The sequence below is a fragment of the Chaetura pelagica genome, unplaced genomic scaffold (genome assembly GCF_000747805.2).
Source record: "Chaetura pelagica isolate M959 unplaced genomic scaffold, ChaPel_1.0 scaffold453, whole genome shotgun sequence".
Lineage (NCBI taxonomy): Eukaryota > Metazoa > Chordata > Aves > Apodiformes > Apodidae > Chaetura > Chaetura pelagica.
The window spans coordinates 4535555-4551207 of NW_009952879.1; the positions used below are offsets into that span (position 1 = coordinate 4535555).

The 15653-nt window shown below is 40.0% G+C and overlaps 1 protein-coding gene across 1 annotated transcript in view; it reads right to left on the reverse strand.

Moving 5' to 3' along the window:
• The window catches only part of MCTP2 (multiple C2 domains, transmembrane 2), a 104111-nt gene that overhangs the window by 75881 nt on the left and 12577 nt on the right, over nucleotides 1-15653 (reverse strand). Inside the window, exons 4-7 of the mRNA XM_009995347.1 lie at nucleotides 7757-7899; nucleotides 6885-6961; nucleotides 5613-5724; nucleotides 3565-3600 (exon numbers count right to left, since the gene is read on the reverse strand). Of these exons, the coding sequence (XP_009993649.1) occupies nucleotides 3565-3600; nucleotides 5613-5724; nucleotides 6885-6961; nucleotides 7757-7899 (368 nt within the window). The remainder of the gene's footprint in view (nucleotides 1-3564; nucleotides 3601-5612; nucleotides 5725-6884; nucleotides 6962-7756; nucleotides 7900-15653) is intronic.

Sequence of the window (15653 nt, forward strand, 5' to 3'; positions counted from 1 at the left end):
TCGGAAGACTCTTCGGACCTCTCCTCATTAGGCAGGGAACCCGTTTTGCAGAGGCAGTCTCCCCCTGGGAAGGAGGAGAGGGCAGCGAGCAAGGCAAGTGAACCGACAGGAGATTGTCGCCACCAGGCGCGACCCTGTGGCAGGCGAACCCGCCAAACGCCCGGCGAGCACCACTGCCCACGGGGTGTCGTGGGAGAAAGCCAAATACAAAGAGGCAGGGAAAAATAAAACCTAACAGCCCAGGCAGAGTGTGAGGGATTTTCCCCTGCAATGCGATGCTGAGGAACACTCAGGTCTGGGCAGCCTTTCAGCCAATTTATTCAATCAGTTTAGGTTATCGAGGTGGCAAGTGAGGCACTTTCGTTTCAGGACGGAACTGCTGCAGGTCAATCCACCCCAAGCAAACCTGCTTATTTACTTCATAGATGTTCAACACTTAAAGGTTAGTCAGCTGTACAAATGCTGGAAATAGGGCATGGGGCACTCAGGGTGAGACTCAAGCCAACTGGGACAAACAAGGGTACTGAGCATTAGTGGGTTTTGCTTCAGCAGGGATAGCTATCAACTCCCTCTGCACCCCAGATAGCCCCAGAAAAAAAGACAGAGAGAGGGGAGAGTTTGCCCATACACAGATATAAGTGCATATATTAATGCTGTATAATAGTATCCTCTCTCCTTTGCAATGCCACCTTTGCAATGCCACCCTCCATGAGAAAACGAACAAAGTTGTGGTCTTGGAGCCAGCTCCCACAAGAAGACAATGCTGCTCTCAGCTCCCATGAAAAATGAGGCATCTGGATGTGCTGCCCATGTCTTGGTAGCCTGCCCAAATGTGCGACAATTCCCTTCTAGTAGCAGTGAAATATATATACTCTGTAATCAACAGATAGCTAAATCATCCAGTTCAACAGCTCTTGCACCGAAGTGATTTAAAGGACACTATTCTGTTGCTGAAATCCTTCCTGCATCTTAGCTGAAATGACAGTGAGGCAACAGTAGCTAGACTGGAAACTGCTGCTGGTTTTGTTGTTGTCTGAAATGTATCTTTTTCTTCAAAAAGCAAGGGAACTCATGGGTACTAGGCATTCTTCATGTTTGTTCCCTAACTGCCTCCATGACCCCCTTTGCCCATCTGACATGGGGTTGTGTCAAGCATTAGTGCCATCCACAGGGGTACAAACTGTCTTGGGGGAATTTGGGAAGCCAGAAAGATTCCCATGACTGATGTGACAAGACCTATTTAGGACACTGATGTACCACACCAGCAATACGATAACATAAAATGGTCAAATTAGAGTATAACCAGGTTTCTTTCATATAGGCAATACGGAATAAGAGAAGCTGTGGAAGTTTATTAATTTTATCCATTCTTAAGTATTTTTTCCTGTATTTGCAGAAGAAAAGCTAAATATTACAATACAGGCTAGCTATAGTTCAGTAAAAAACAAAACAGGAAAACCATGTCAAGTAGAGAACTTGTATTTGCCTAAACCCACAGAGATGAAATTTACATCTTTCCCAATCTAGTTGCTCGAACGGAAACTATAGTGTCTTTTTCTCCTGCAACAACCAACAAGAGTCAGCTCAGTAGCCAAAAAAGAGCAGAGTTTGTATATGTCTCCATTTCCCCTGCCCCCCTTATTCCTGTATCTTTATCTCGTCCAGAAACATTGTTTTCTACCCCATCATACTCTCTGGCTATTCTTCCCTAACCTCTTGAGCCTTCCCTAGACACCTATATTCCCCATGCACACAATTTTTCTTTCTAGCCTTTATGTTCTGCCACAAACTGCTAGTACTGCTTCCACAGACAGAGTTTCCTAACTAAAGATGGTTATTGATGTACAGTACTAGTGTTTTAGTGCAGTAGCAGAATCAATAAACTAGGAAATACTGCTTTGTCAGATTTTTCCAACGCATGCTGGGAAATTATTTTACTGCTTTTGGATGGTCACAGAGCTTTTCTTTAGAGATCACTCTGGAGCATGAACTATCTTCCCTAGGAAGAACTGAAGCTCTCCTACCCTCTAGTGACTGGAACAGAATAGAGCACAGGGTTGAAGCTCTTTCTTTTCCCCTCCTCTTTTAAACCATGCTTTCACTTCACTCAGAACCATGTTTCAGCATCTCTTGATTTTATTTTAAAAGATGCTAAGGCACCAGCCAGAGTCTTGAAAACTGAATGACCTGCCTGTATGGCTCACAGTTAAAGGTCCAAAACCCCTTAAGTATGTTAAAAAATCTTCAAAATGCAACAAGATACAGCATAGGAAAAAAAAATAAAAAAAAATTAAAAAAAATTGTAGTGACAGCAACAGAGACAGAAGTTTGGCTACACTGGACAAAAAGGACCAGTTTCAAATCTGGCCCACTTCTCCAGGACTCAAAATGAGCCAGGATCCAAAGACAGCTGTGTGAGAAAAAGAGGGATCAAGCTCCACTGATTGAGGGAGGCCAGAGTAATTTCCAGAGCTTCAGTCAAAAAAACCTGAAGTGCTGATCTCTTCAATTATTCCATCACTTTGGCCCATGGCATTCAGAGATGCCTGGTGGCTTTAGGCACCAAATGAAGGGCTGTGATATCCCTGTCCCCAGGGCTCACAGAGCTGCCCTCTGGCTCCAAGGGCTGGACTTGCACTTCTGCCATTGACAAAAAATATACTTGCTGGCATAACCTGAGAAGGCTGGCTCCTCTACATTGCACATCACAGTTGCAATAAATAAAACAAGAGGAGATTAATTATTCAATTTATTTAGGCACAAACCAACAGTTATACAGGGAAAAATATCAAAATGCATGTGTTCTCATAAAAGCCAAATTCTTCTTTTCAGAAAGTTAGACTGTATAGCTCTCAGGCTGGGTACTGGGGCCAGCAGTTTCTATATAATTGTTATTTACTCAATAGCAAATTAAAGCTTTACAGAACAAATAAAAAGCCACAGTCTGTTTCCCAACCAAGTCAAAATCTACTACAAGAATGGGACAGTACAAGAATATAAAGGAGTGGAAGCCTGGGAAGATACTACAGAAGAGTAAGGAAAGAAGTTACGTAGAAGCACACAAATCTTGGAAAGCCTGTTACATTGCTGGGAACGAAAACTGCCTGCTCAGTCTTCATCCCAAGAACAAAAGGAATTTCAAAACCCACAGGAGGGACCAGAAGAAATACTGCCTCACAGAATTCCTGCCGTGGCAAGAGGTGACCCAAACAGTTAGATTGGGATCCAGGACACCCATGTTCAACTCCACGACTGACTACCAGTCAACTTTTGGGTATCCTTAAACAACTCAAATCCTCCACAGCTCCTTATTTTAGGTTGAATTTATATCCATTTCCTGCATACAGTTTTTCTTTCTTTCTACAGCTCTTTGCTGAACGGGGTCTCACTCCCTTGCCACTAGAAACTACCATAGCACCTAGAATAAGAACAAAGCAGAAACTTCTCAGCACATAAAAAAAAATCTAAAAAGCAAAGGGCACCACCACCTTCAGACAGGTTGCATCTATGCTTCAGAGCTTTCTGCTGGGACAGATCTTCTTAAGATAAAAAAATAAGGATTACCTTGGATGAAGTTCGTCTCTTCCTACTTGACCATCTCTGTTCGTGGGTCCCCACCATTGTACCAAAACGAACCCAGAAAGCAGAAACAGAGGAGTAAAATGGAGAAAGTGTTTAGTAATATAATTCAAACAGCAGCTTCTAAAATGTATTAGAAAAGCTTATTACTAAGAAACTGCATTCATCTACGTCCCATGCCTCGTGCAGTAGAACAATCAACAAACTCAAAAATACCTGCATTGCACAAAAAAAAAAAAAAAGAAAAAAAAAAGAGGGAGATAAAAAAAAAGTCATCAAGCATGAAAAGTGGAGGGACCCAGAGCCATTAGTAAGAAACATAGCTTATACTTTTGCTGCCATCTGGTTCTACAATAAGCTAATTTAAAAAGAAAAAAAATACAAACAACAAAAACAACATCTTGCTGCTAAGTGCTAATGTGGACAGAGCCATTTCACTATTCTGATTCCACTGGAAATGGTTGAGCAATTTGCATTTGAAATATGAGGGCTTAAAACATCGTCTTTAAAAAAAATTACAGTGTGCACCAACTCTTCTATCATCTGCACTCTGAATGTTAACTAAGCACCCAGGAGTACCAGAAACTGCTACTTTAAATCAATGTATTTTCTGTCTCACTGGTTAGGCCCACCCTAGCCTGTGCCTTCCTAAAAATCCCAGAAGAATTTCTGAGGTTCTTTTGGCTAAACTGCTTTTTTCTAGAGTAACTACTCTATGTCTGCTTCATCCCTTCCTGCAATCCAGTGACATGTGTGCCAACAACACTCTCTTGTACAAGTTAGAGGGGGGAATTCACATCCTAAATCAAAGCCATCTCATAATATAGATTTATAAATACAACAACAGTGTTTCAAATGTTGTCATTAAGCTTCTAAATAATCACATATTGAAGCGGAAATAACTCTACAGTTATGTTAATATTGAGATTTTACACTTCTCAAAAAGGCAACTATTTGAAAAATACATAACAAAGGGCAGACGTCCCACATTAGTTTGTTCTCATTTTGCTTTCCAACCCCTTAGAAGAATTATGTTTCTATAAATAACCCCATTCAGAGTGGAATTCCATACCTATAATACAATAATATACTGTAAACAGCTGCTTTCACATTAGGCTATATGGAAGACTTGTAGAAATGTTTTCTCCTTACATTTTTATTACATATTTAAAATTGGACTAGGCTGAAAATTAAAGTTAAGTAAATAACTGATCTTGTTTTTTCCCCACCCTTGCTGGACAGGAGCAGGATGAGTTCACCAACACTAGTATGTTTCACACTGTGTAAAATAATAGTAGGAATCTCAAAAGATTAAAACAAAAGCAAAAAACTACACGCAGGACCTGAAATTTTAAAACTACCAGCTTCAGGTATGGTGTTTCCAGTCTCTGGACAGGGACTTCTGGGTTTCTAGCATCACTAAATGTCCCATATTTCAGCATCAGGAGCCAAGTTCAGATAAACTCAGTCAAGAAATGGTCAGTGGCAAAGTCTGGGTTTTTACAAGCACTCTTGCTCTCAGCCAGTGTGCTCCTCTGCAGATTCAGTGCAGATTTAACATCAAATCTCAGCTTTTAGATTTCACATGGATATATTTTTTCATTGTCATGGGGAGAAAAAAGAAAAAGGAAAAAAAGAAAAAAATATATTTTTTTGGTAAGCATTAAACTCCTAGGTGGAAATCAGAAAATAGCATGCTCTGGAGTAGCAGTCAGAACAAGAATGGTTCATACACTCACTCCAGCAACCTGCACATCACAGTGGTGGATACCATGCTCCTGATACTCAGCAAGCTCTGCGCCCCTGCGTGTCACAGCAACAAGACAGAACCACCCAGCTACAGATGTCCACATAGCTTTTACCCAGCTAAATACAGGGCTTGTTTTAAAGTTACAATCTATCTCAAGTTCAATATTGAGTCTTAAAGGATGAAAATAAAGTTAACATTTCCCAATAAATCAGATTAACCCAGTTTGGGGGTTTTTAGGTCCCTACACATTCTAGCTATAAATTTGATTTCCTAAGCCACTTACATTTCTCTTGAAGTCTCCTTGTTTGACTGCTAGACTCAAGTTTAATACAATCACTCCCATGTCATCTTCTAAACTGTTAGGATCTTCCAGTTTTAAAACCTGTTCAGTAGTTCTACAAGGAAAAAAAAAAGTGCATTTATTGACTCCAGTTCATTACTAAAGGTCATGCTGAGCTGTGCAAATTTCAGCTTCTCATCTGAAATTCCCAATATTGAGTTTAAATGTAAACAGGAAACCTGGAGGGTTCCTTCCTACTTCTGACAAAATACATCACCCTTTTAATAATGCAACATGGCATTTATATAGTATGACTTAATACTTGTGACTTTCCTCATGCAGATACACGCTGAATTAAGTTACTATTATACCCACTTCATAGGGATGAAGAGTGACAGGGAAGCTCTTTCAGGTTAATTTTCTAGCATTAATGGCTAGGATTCTACTCACAAGACCAATACTCTGCCTTACTTCTGCCTCTATTTAATCTCTCTTTGTGACTCAGTTCCCTCTCTGAAAACAGGAATGCTGGTATCTACCTGCTGGCAACTACCTCACAGAAAACATCACTGATGTTTCTAGAAATTTGGATGGAACAGCCATGGGAGCTGTGACACACCCACCCAGGGAGAACTACTTTTCTCAAAAAAACCCCAAAAAGCAGTTCCACAGCAAGGGAATATAAAAGAGAGAACTAAAACTTGGAATTCCTGGCTTCCAGCTCCACATTGAGACGAAGCAGCAGCAGACAAAAGACACAGGGTTTGCCTCCACACTAAATCAGGGCCAGATGCAGCTGCTGCGGGGACGGATGGCTGCGGGGGGAGGCTGCAAACAGGGCGCTCACAGCCAGCCAGGCAAGCTGCTCCCCAGCCCAGTTACATACAGAAAAAAGCATCCCGTGCTACGTGGGGCTAAGAAAGGGTCTCAGCCTCCTTTCTTCTTCCACTTCCATAAATTATTTTGCTGCTGCTCTCCCCAAACAATGCCACATATAGAAACTCCTATTCCTAGACCTGAAATGGAAAGGGGACCTTCTGCCAAGCTGTGCTCATCCAGGTTGGATCTGAATCCAGTACATAAAGGCTGCATAAAAACATGAGTACAGGATTTATCTCAAGAGACTCCTCGTTTTCCACAGGTGCTCCCCACCCTTCTACCAAAACAAGTTTTCCTAAATGGAGAAATTCTAAGCCAGAGCAAAAGCGCTTCATGATTTTCCTATGTTTCTCAAATAAGCTCCATTAACAACCTTTAATTAAACAAACATATTACCTATTGAGTTCAAGTTCAGTGAGTGCTACAAATGCCGAACCCATGAAGTCTGAAGAGGTTAAATCTCGGTCGTACACCTGGTGGCAAAATAAAATACATAGTTCTAATTTTCATATAATAAAACTAGTTTCATCCCAGCCAATAATAGCACAGATATTTTAAGCCCTTTCAGTTTCATTCTGTGTCTGAAAGATCAAAACTTAGATATAATTCAGGGATAATTTTCCATCTCCCTGCTTTAATTTGTATTTTTAACTAAATATTTAAACAGCATTTTGAAAGTATCTTCTTAATGTTATGTAAACAGAGACGTGTGTGCTGCTACGGATCGTGCCTGTTCCTTGACGCTCGGCGCGGTAGCATAATGAAACGCTGCACAGAGATCAGGTACTTGTGGCTACAGATGTTTTAGCAATTAGTGCTCACAACTGGTAGCTTGCAGTTCTGGTAACTGTAACATTACTCATAATGAGAAAAGGCTTTGCTACTTGTCACAGCTGCATCCCAGGTAATAATTCTGCTCAACTCGGCCAAATGACGTTCTTAAAACGTGCTTATGAAACCGCGATCGCTTTCTCTGGGTTTGCACAAGCACAGGAAGAACGAGCAGAATTTAGCTCCATTGCTTTAAACACAACCAGGCAAGGAGTTTTATTTCAACTTGGGTTTTTGCAGACAGAAAGCAAAACAGGCAGGTAAAATCTGGAAAAGACGTACGTGCATTTTAATTTGAAATTGTTGAAACTCTCTAACCGGATCATGTTTTACTTTACGCTGCCACAGTGAATAAAAATCAGTACCTTTTAAGAGGAGAAAGTAATTGCTTGACAAAATATTTACTCATCTTTCAAAGATCTAAAACCAAAACTTACCTTGATCCAGAGTTTTTGATCGAGGGTCTGTACAGGCAGCACAACAGTCTCATCCCAAATTGGGTTAAGGTTCTTGTAGACCACCTTACTTTTGTAAAGGGTTTTCCCGTTTAGTTGGAATTTCACATATGGATCACTTGTACCTGAGATAATTAATAAAAAAATAGCTTAGCACTGCCCCACAATCTTAAATTATATTTTTAAAAACCCCCAATAAATAATTGCAAATAGTAATTACTTATTTTATATATACATGTGTATCCGTAATTACCTATATTAAAATTTCCAGTTCATACAGGAAATCTATTGAACATAACCAGAAACTTGTTTGAAAGCAGGCAACAAAAATTCTTTATAGCTTGCTTATCTCCACTTCTTATTCTTAAAGAATGTTAATTATTCTTCTGTAACTTAGTTGATATTTTAATTTAAGAAATTAGGAAACAGAAGCAATCATGAAGGACTGTTTACAGGCCAACTACCAACACAGAGAGTGGAAGAGAGAATATGTCATCCTGTGCCTGTGAATATATAAAGACCAAAACCCAAAAGCATTGTAACTTGGATAGGAGCTCCAAGGAAACCAGTAACAAAAGCTAAAATACCCCTCAGGATTTCATCATTGGTGTCACTTGCCAATTTACTTAAAACCAAATTTAAAGTTTCCAGGAAAAAATACTGATATTATTTACCAGCTCTGGATAAAAATCCTATGCAGAATACAGTGTGTAAAGACAACAAACAACATTCAGGTAATGCATTTTTTAATCCAAGTGGCACATTTTGCCATGGCAATAACGTCCCATATTTTTATGGAGCAGATGTCCATGAACAGAGTGGGAGGCTTGTGCCACTCGGCAGCAATAGAAAAACTTGCAGCTGTTGAAGGAAAAGAGAAGAAGGAATCAACTTATTACTATTGTTATTAAGCCAGTGGCATTTACACTAACACCAACCATAGTGCAGGACACCAAACAAAAGGAGGAACACAGTACACAAAGGATTTAACTAGATGGTTGATTTACTAACATGTGCAGACTTTGCAAAAAATTCTCACAAGCTGCAAATAAGGGAAAGAATAAAACTGAGGTGTAGCAGTATATACAATAAACTGATCCCAGGCACCATTTATCCATCATATTAAATACTGTCTGTATTATACCTTATATTTGGAATTAAACTTCCCTCCTAACAGTCCAATTTCATTAGAAGAATAACAGCTACTGTGATAGTCCTGGCTGCTCCCCAGCCTGCAGTGTGAGCTGCTAACAGGGAAAAACCGACTCCTTCTGCAGACTTTACATATTCAAAACCAATCTGAACCTGCCCCTCCCTTGATCAGGATAACCCATTGTAAGATCAGTGCTTAGTCCTGTCAAAAGTTTGGTGAAACAGTAAAAACGTGGAAAAAAAAATAAATCCATATTTAAACATCTGAAGTTCTGATCAGTGTTATGTGAAGACGTCTAAGACTTGAGAAAAAATAGTTATGTGTTAGCATCCATTTAGAATTACATGGTGCTGTGAAGAACTGTGTCTCTGGGACATATGGAATTATTTTTAAGAATTATAGAAAGTTTTTGTTCTATTTTAATTTCAAAAGGGAAGAGTCGTAGAGCCCTGGCCAATTCTGCACATATGGGGTGCTTCATTCACAGAAGGAAAATGTCAATTGGTTTTCAAATACTACCTGCAGTTGATCTTTTTCCGAAATAGTAATTGCTGAAATCAAGCCCTTCTTGTGAAAACTGCTGAAAAATTTAAAATAATTTTATTTTCCTTGTCTTCTAAGAAAGAATAATAATAAGAGCCTGATCCAAAACCAGCAAAGTCAGAGGGTAACTTCTCATTGTTTTGATGGGTTAAGACTAGCCCTTTCCCTAGACTACTTCTCAAAACTATTATTATATCTTTATAAAATATACAGCTTAAAACCAGAACATTTTCCATTAGGAGAGGGAACAAGATTATAAAATGTAGCCCCTCAATGTGGGCAGTAGCCCTCAGATGATGCAGAATTTGAGAAATAACTGTATTGAGCTCTTTGATATTAGTTTCTTTCACATCCTTTTAAAATAAAAAAAAAACAAACACTGGCTTTTATTTACAGGACAAGCATGAGCAAGCTGTAGTATTAAAAAATAACATCAGTAACAATGATGTCTACAACCTATTCAGTGCATCAAATAGCAGTTGGGTGAAACAAGGAAAGCAACTGATTAAAATGAAAGCAGGAAGAGGGTGATGGAGGCAGGTGGGGAATGGCCATAACTCATCTGTTTCTGCCACACAAAACCCACAAGTGAGAGCAAAACCCAAAAAGAAAAAGATGAGACAGGGAAAGCAAACAACCAGTGAGTTCAATGTTCACAAGTATAAAAGTCCAACCCCTTTCTCCAAGGATGGGAAGCAAGACTATAGCTAAGCAAGCATCCCAATTGCATTACTGCTCCAAAACCTTTCCAGGTTGCCATACAATAAAGGAAAATAAAAGAGGGTGGAGGGCTGCCAAGCACTGTTCATGGGAGCCAGGCTTCAGCAGTCGTCTATATATGTGTAAAAAAATAATGTCTGCCTTTATAGTTACATGTGTTTTATACAGAAAGCTAATAAATATAGCTATATAAATATTTATATAATATATACTATATATTTATATAAAATATCTATTTTGATGTAATCTATATTTCTATTAAATTTTTTAAAAAAATGGGGAGGGGTGGGGGAAAGCTCCAATAAAAAGAGGGCCTTTAATTAAATAAGATTGCCACTCTGAGCTCAGGCCTTCATGCTTGTCAGCTTACTCTCAAAATAAACATCTCAAACTGGGGCCTCAGTGGTGTCACTTACTCCGGCAAGGCACACTGGGTAATCCCTCGCTATCTTGACAGCTACAGAATGTTCAAACTCTTTCACGGGTGAGCGGCGGCACTTGCGCGCGAGGAAATATTCATGCCGGGAATTAATCGAAAAGGGGATGATGGTTTACAAAAGGCAAACAAGGAAAAGGTGTCAAGTTAGTAGCGGCGTTAATTGTGAGGGAAAATAATTGCGGAGGGGCGCGGGTTGCGGCGGGGCTCGCCTGTCTGGCTGTCAGAGGGGTAACATCTCAACTAGGCAGGCAGGGGACAGGGGTCGGCGGCTCCCGGATCATACAAATGACGGGCTGACACCTCCGTGCCAGCCAACAGATGGACTTTCACCTCCATGGAGGGAGCTGGGGCACACCAGGGCTTGGTGGGGTTTGCTGGGGTGGACTTAGGTGGCCAGGAGAGAACTGATGGCATGGATATGGCACCACAGCCCCTTTGGGGGATTTCAAGGCTTCCCCTAAGTCATTCCTGTTGTAACAACAAAGCTCCTGGTCCTCCCTAGGTCAGTGTGCCCAGTTCTGTCTTTAAGATGGCCCAGATTCAACCAGGTGATCAAAATAACTTAAAAAGGAGACAAAAAATGAGAAACAAGCCAGGTAAAGCCCCACTGGATGGGACGAACAGCACAGACTGCAAATTATTAACTGCAGTTAAATTCAAAGCTTGAAGCCTTCTGGATTCAAGCTCAGAAAGACTTCTGCAACAATTAAAAGCTATTTCTTAGAGACAATCTAGCCAAAAGAATATAACTTCTGTAGAAGAGTCCAGCGATTTTAGAGATGAACCGGTCTAAAAAAGGATATATTTTTTATAACTTTCCATTAAGCATGACAGGCACACAATCATTGTCAGAAGAAGCCAGGCCATTTAAAAAATAAAAAGCTTTTCAGCAGCCATTTCCAAGTGAAGGCAACAACTTTTAAGCACGTGCACCTGGGTTCTTCTGCAGTGCAAGGACCGAACCTGCTCATCTCAGTCACATCAGCTGTAGCCACATGTCAACGTGGCAATGAAAGGAGACTGATTGTTCTTGAAATCATTTAAGAATTTAGCCTGAGAAAAATACTTCTCTGGTGGGAAAGGCAAGGTATAATGCTTTGAAGTTAATTTAGATGTTATGCAAGACAAGAGTTTCTCAAGTAGCAAAATATGTGGATAAAATATTTTAAACAAACAGGAATATCTGCTTATAGCCTAAATCAAACCCAGTAAGAATAAAAAGAAAGGATGACCTCTAAAATAACATTCCATCAGCTGGACCTGTTTTCACATTAGAGAAAGATATATTATGCATCACTTCAATAGTGACGCTCTCTTGAATTCATTTCTGTAATAAGCATTTATTTTACTTCTATTTTCCTCCACTAACACTAAAAAGCAACGAGTGCAGGCAGAACAAAAGCATCAGCTAAAATATTCACAAGCCTCAGTGAGTAAAAGTTTCTAGGACACAGCAGCAGGAAAGGGTTTAGCAGCCCAAGAAACTGTTAATGGTGTTTTAAAATGGGTACTGCTGCCCTCTAGCAGCTACCCAGAGATGTATCACATCAGCTGTGTTTAATACTGCCACGCACTCACTTCTTAATTAGAATAAAAACCCCAAAACCAGAAAACCCAATATAATTTCAAGCCACACACTATTTTATAGGGTAAACTTACTGGAAATATAACATATGAAACAAGTCTTATTACATAAATAAAGAAAAAAATTACCACCATGTTGCCTTAACATTCTGAAAAATCAAAGAGCAGTGTAAAATATAACCTAGACCATCTTAAGCTTTGGTTAAAAAACTAGATTTTAATCTGAAGAAGGAAATGAAGGATTTATTTTATATGCAGGTAAAGAATGAATTTCTTAAAATCTTCCTAGAAATAGAATTACTGGAATTATTTATAAGAAGTAAAAGACATTTTAAAATGGAACACACACTTTTAAGTGGAAAACCACTCTATTCTTGTAGGCAAATAGCTGAGATCAAGGTTTAAAGGGGAAATCTGGGGAAAAAAAAGTATTCTGCTGGCAGGAATTTTAGGTAATTTTGGAAAGTTTTGTGCCTAGCTAGTTTTACATGACCAGATGGAAATGAAACACTGCTTGGAAACAAGCATCACCAATAGGTTTCAAGCTAAAATAAACCAAAAAGCATTAAAAACAAATAGCAACAAAAACCACCACCACAACAAAAAAAAAAACCCTCCAAACCCAGAAGACTAGAAAAGTGTGAAGATGGCAAGGGAAAAAAGACAGGGAGGGGGGAAGCCTGAATTGTAGAAACTAGAATGAAAGAAGCAAATGTGTTGTGTTCAATGCAAGACTCTTCAGAAACAATGTTTTTAAAAAACTTGAACTAAAATAAACAAACTAAGGAAGAACCCAAGACCAAAACACCATTAAACCGATTGAATGATGTATTGCCAGCTGGGTAAGAACACACAGAAGAGCACGAGGACAGGGCAGAAGCCACTTTGACATTACTAGCCAGCACTGAGGGCCTTTGGTGTAAATCTTTTTGTATTGATCTTTGGCCTTAAAAAAAAATCTCCTTATAGGGGTCTCAGAAGGACCCAGCATGAGCTGTTAAAACAGGCAGCTGCTCCCAAGAACGAGCTCTGACAACTGGTGGAGCTTTATCAGTTTAAGAAACTGGTTATCTAAATTACAGTTTTTTACCAAAAAAAGAATCACACGTATCCTCTGGGCCCTGTGTGTTCTCTTCCTGTGCTGCCATCCCTGTATTTCTTAATTCAACATTAATTTACCAAAAGTGGTTATGTATGTAATGGATTAATTGCTTTTGTTTGATCTCAATTAATTTTCCTGAGGTTCTTATCTCTATGCCTTCATTTCCCACAGCCAGTCCAGGAGGGATACTCATAGGGATCACTGTGTATAAGGCTCTACAAGGTTGCACATCCAGAAACTTGGCATGAGCACTCGCGGCACAAGTCCTTGTGCTCAGAGCTACACAGGATCCAGAAAACATCAAAATAATACCCAGCATCATTTAAAGCCTTAAGAGCTGCAAATTAGCCATGATCAAGCTTTTCAAAAAGTGTGAAAAGTTGCTTAATACATCTCAATAATTAATAAATCTGAAGGACTAGTGATCTAATTGCAGATACCCTGATAACAGAGAAAGTCTAAATTAATCAGTGTGTTTGCAGGGAGCGATTCAGCCTAATTGCTCTGAACATTTGCTTTCCCAGTGATGGACTTGCTCTAAGCTGACAAACACCCAGAACAGCACAAACATCCCTTCTTCCACCAGCAAGGACCCAGGCAACAGACAGCCCAGGGCTAGGTGTGGTGGCTCCTGCAGGTTCATTACTGTTTAAGTTAAAAGAACACATTTCTCTGACCTCTTTAATTTTATTTTGCCCTTGGCAGACTGAGCTTTGGCACAGCTCACACTGATGTTGGGAACTGCCACACAGCAGAGCCTCTCTGCCAACTCCAGGAGATCTACAGGACCTTCTGGCAGTCGTGTTGGTAGATGTGAGAGCAGGTGATGATGTGCCCCAGATGGGGGAGGCAGGATATACCGAGAAAGGTGACAACATTTTCTATACTCCTGCAACCCACCCTGCTCCTTCACACATTCAGCTGTGTGATGAGAGGAAAGAAATGAGAGCAAAACCAAAGTACAGCAACAGGAAGCAACAAGGGAAACCTGAAAGAAACAGAGACAGGGCACAAAGATCCTGTAAAAAAAAATAAAATCTAGAAAACACAAGACCATGTGGAAAAAAGACACAAAATTCAGGCTGGAGCAGCACAGCTGCAAGGGAGGGAGGGAAAAAGGCAGTAATGAGGACACCACTCACCAGCTGATACCACATCCAAAAAATGTATTTCTTGTAACCACATCATTTAACAAATGAAAAAATAGACTCTGAAAGTATAAGATTTGGAAACAGGAAGGGTTTCTCACTCTTATAGGCACTCAAACCCCATTTTTTATTGTTTACTTATAGTGGTAGAGCTGAGTTTGTCAACTAAAGGAACTTACTTACAGCTGTGCCATCACATTGCTGATCAGTGTCACAGCATCATCATTAGGCAAAGGTGGCTTGTACAGGTAGCAATGTGGACAGCCAGAGCATCTCAGAGCCATAAGGGACAAGGACATTTCAGATTTCATTAGATTGACTCAAACACCATGAAGTATCACCATGCCCTGTGAAAGTGAACCAGCAAGCAGAAACAGCCTCCAGCCTCTCACAGTTCAAAGCACTCAGACCCCAAAGTCACAAGCATCACAAAAAAAAAAAGGTTCAGTGAGGCAGTAAGTCCACTAAGAGTGCAACAAAATTACAGCACTGGTGATTGAGAAAGCTTACAATTTTTATTTTTTACACCAAATAAGAAACAGAGTAATTATCTCTCTTTTCTGCAGAACTACCAGTGCCCCACAGGTATTTAATTAATAAAATAAGCTTTCACTTTCTTACTGTTTATTGTACAAAAACTACATTGATCACAAACTCCTTGTCCTCACAGAGACACATCATGTCATCTAGTAATAGTAACACTATAAAAAGTACACAAACCCAAACTTTTGCTGTTGTGTATATACACACAGACCCATAACCTTCAGAGTTTAGTTCATCAGTTATAAGAACTAGAAACACAGGTCCCAAGCACTGCCTAACATTAGGCACCAAAGGTACATGCAGGTAATGTGAAAGCCACTTGCCAACACACCTCACCATCCATTTAGGCTGCTTCTAATGTGGGACTGAGCTAGACTGTATCCCCAGAAACTGTGAGAAGCAAGTCAATCAGACTTCAAGCCAGCTGACCCACCTCCCTCATCCTGCATCCCTAATAGGAGATGCTGCAATTTTGACCCACAGAGGAACATTTTTGGAGCCCCTTTTCTTTTCACCAGAATAGAGACCCTTCTCTAATAACATAATGCCACCTTGGCTGAGGAACACGTTGAGTGCTGCTGTATGGGAGGGTTTTTCTTTCCCTTACACTTGGAAGGAAAGAAGAGGGGAGAGGGGAGAGGGGAGAG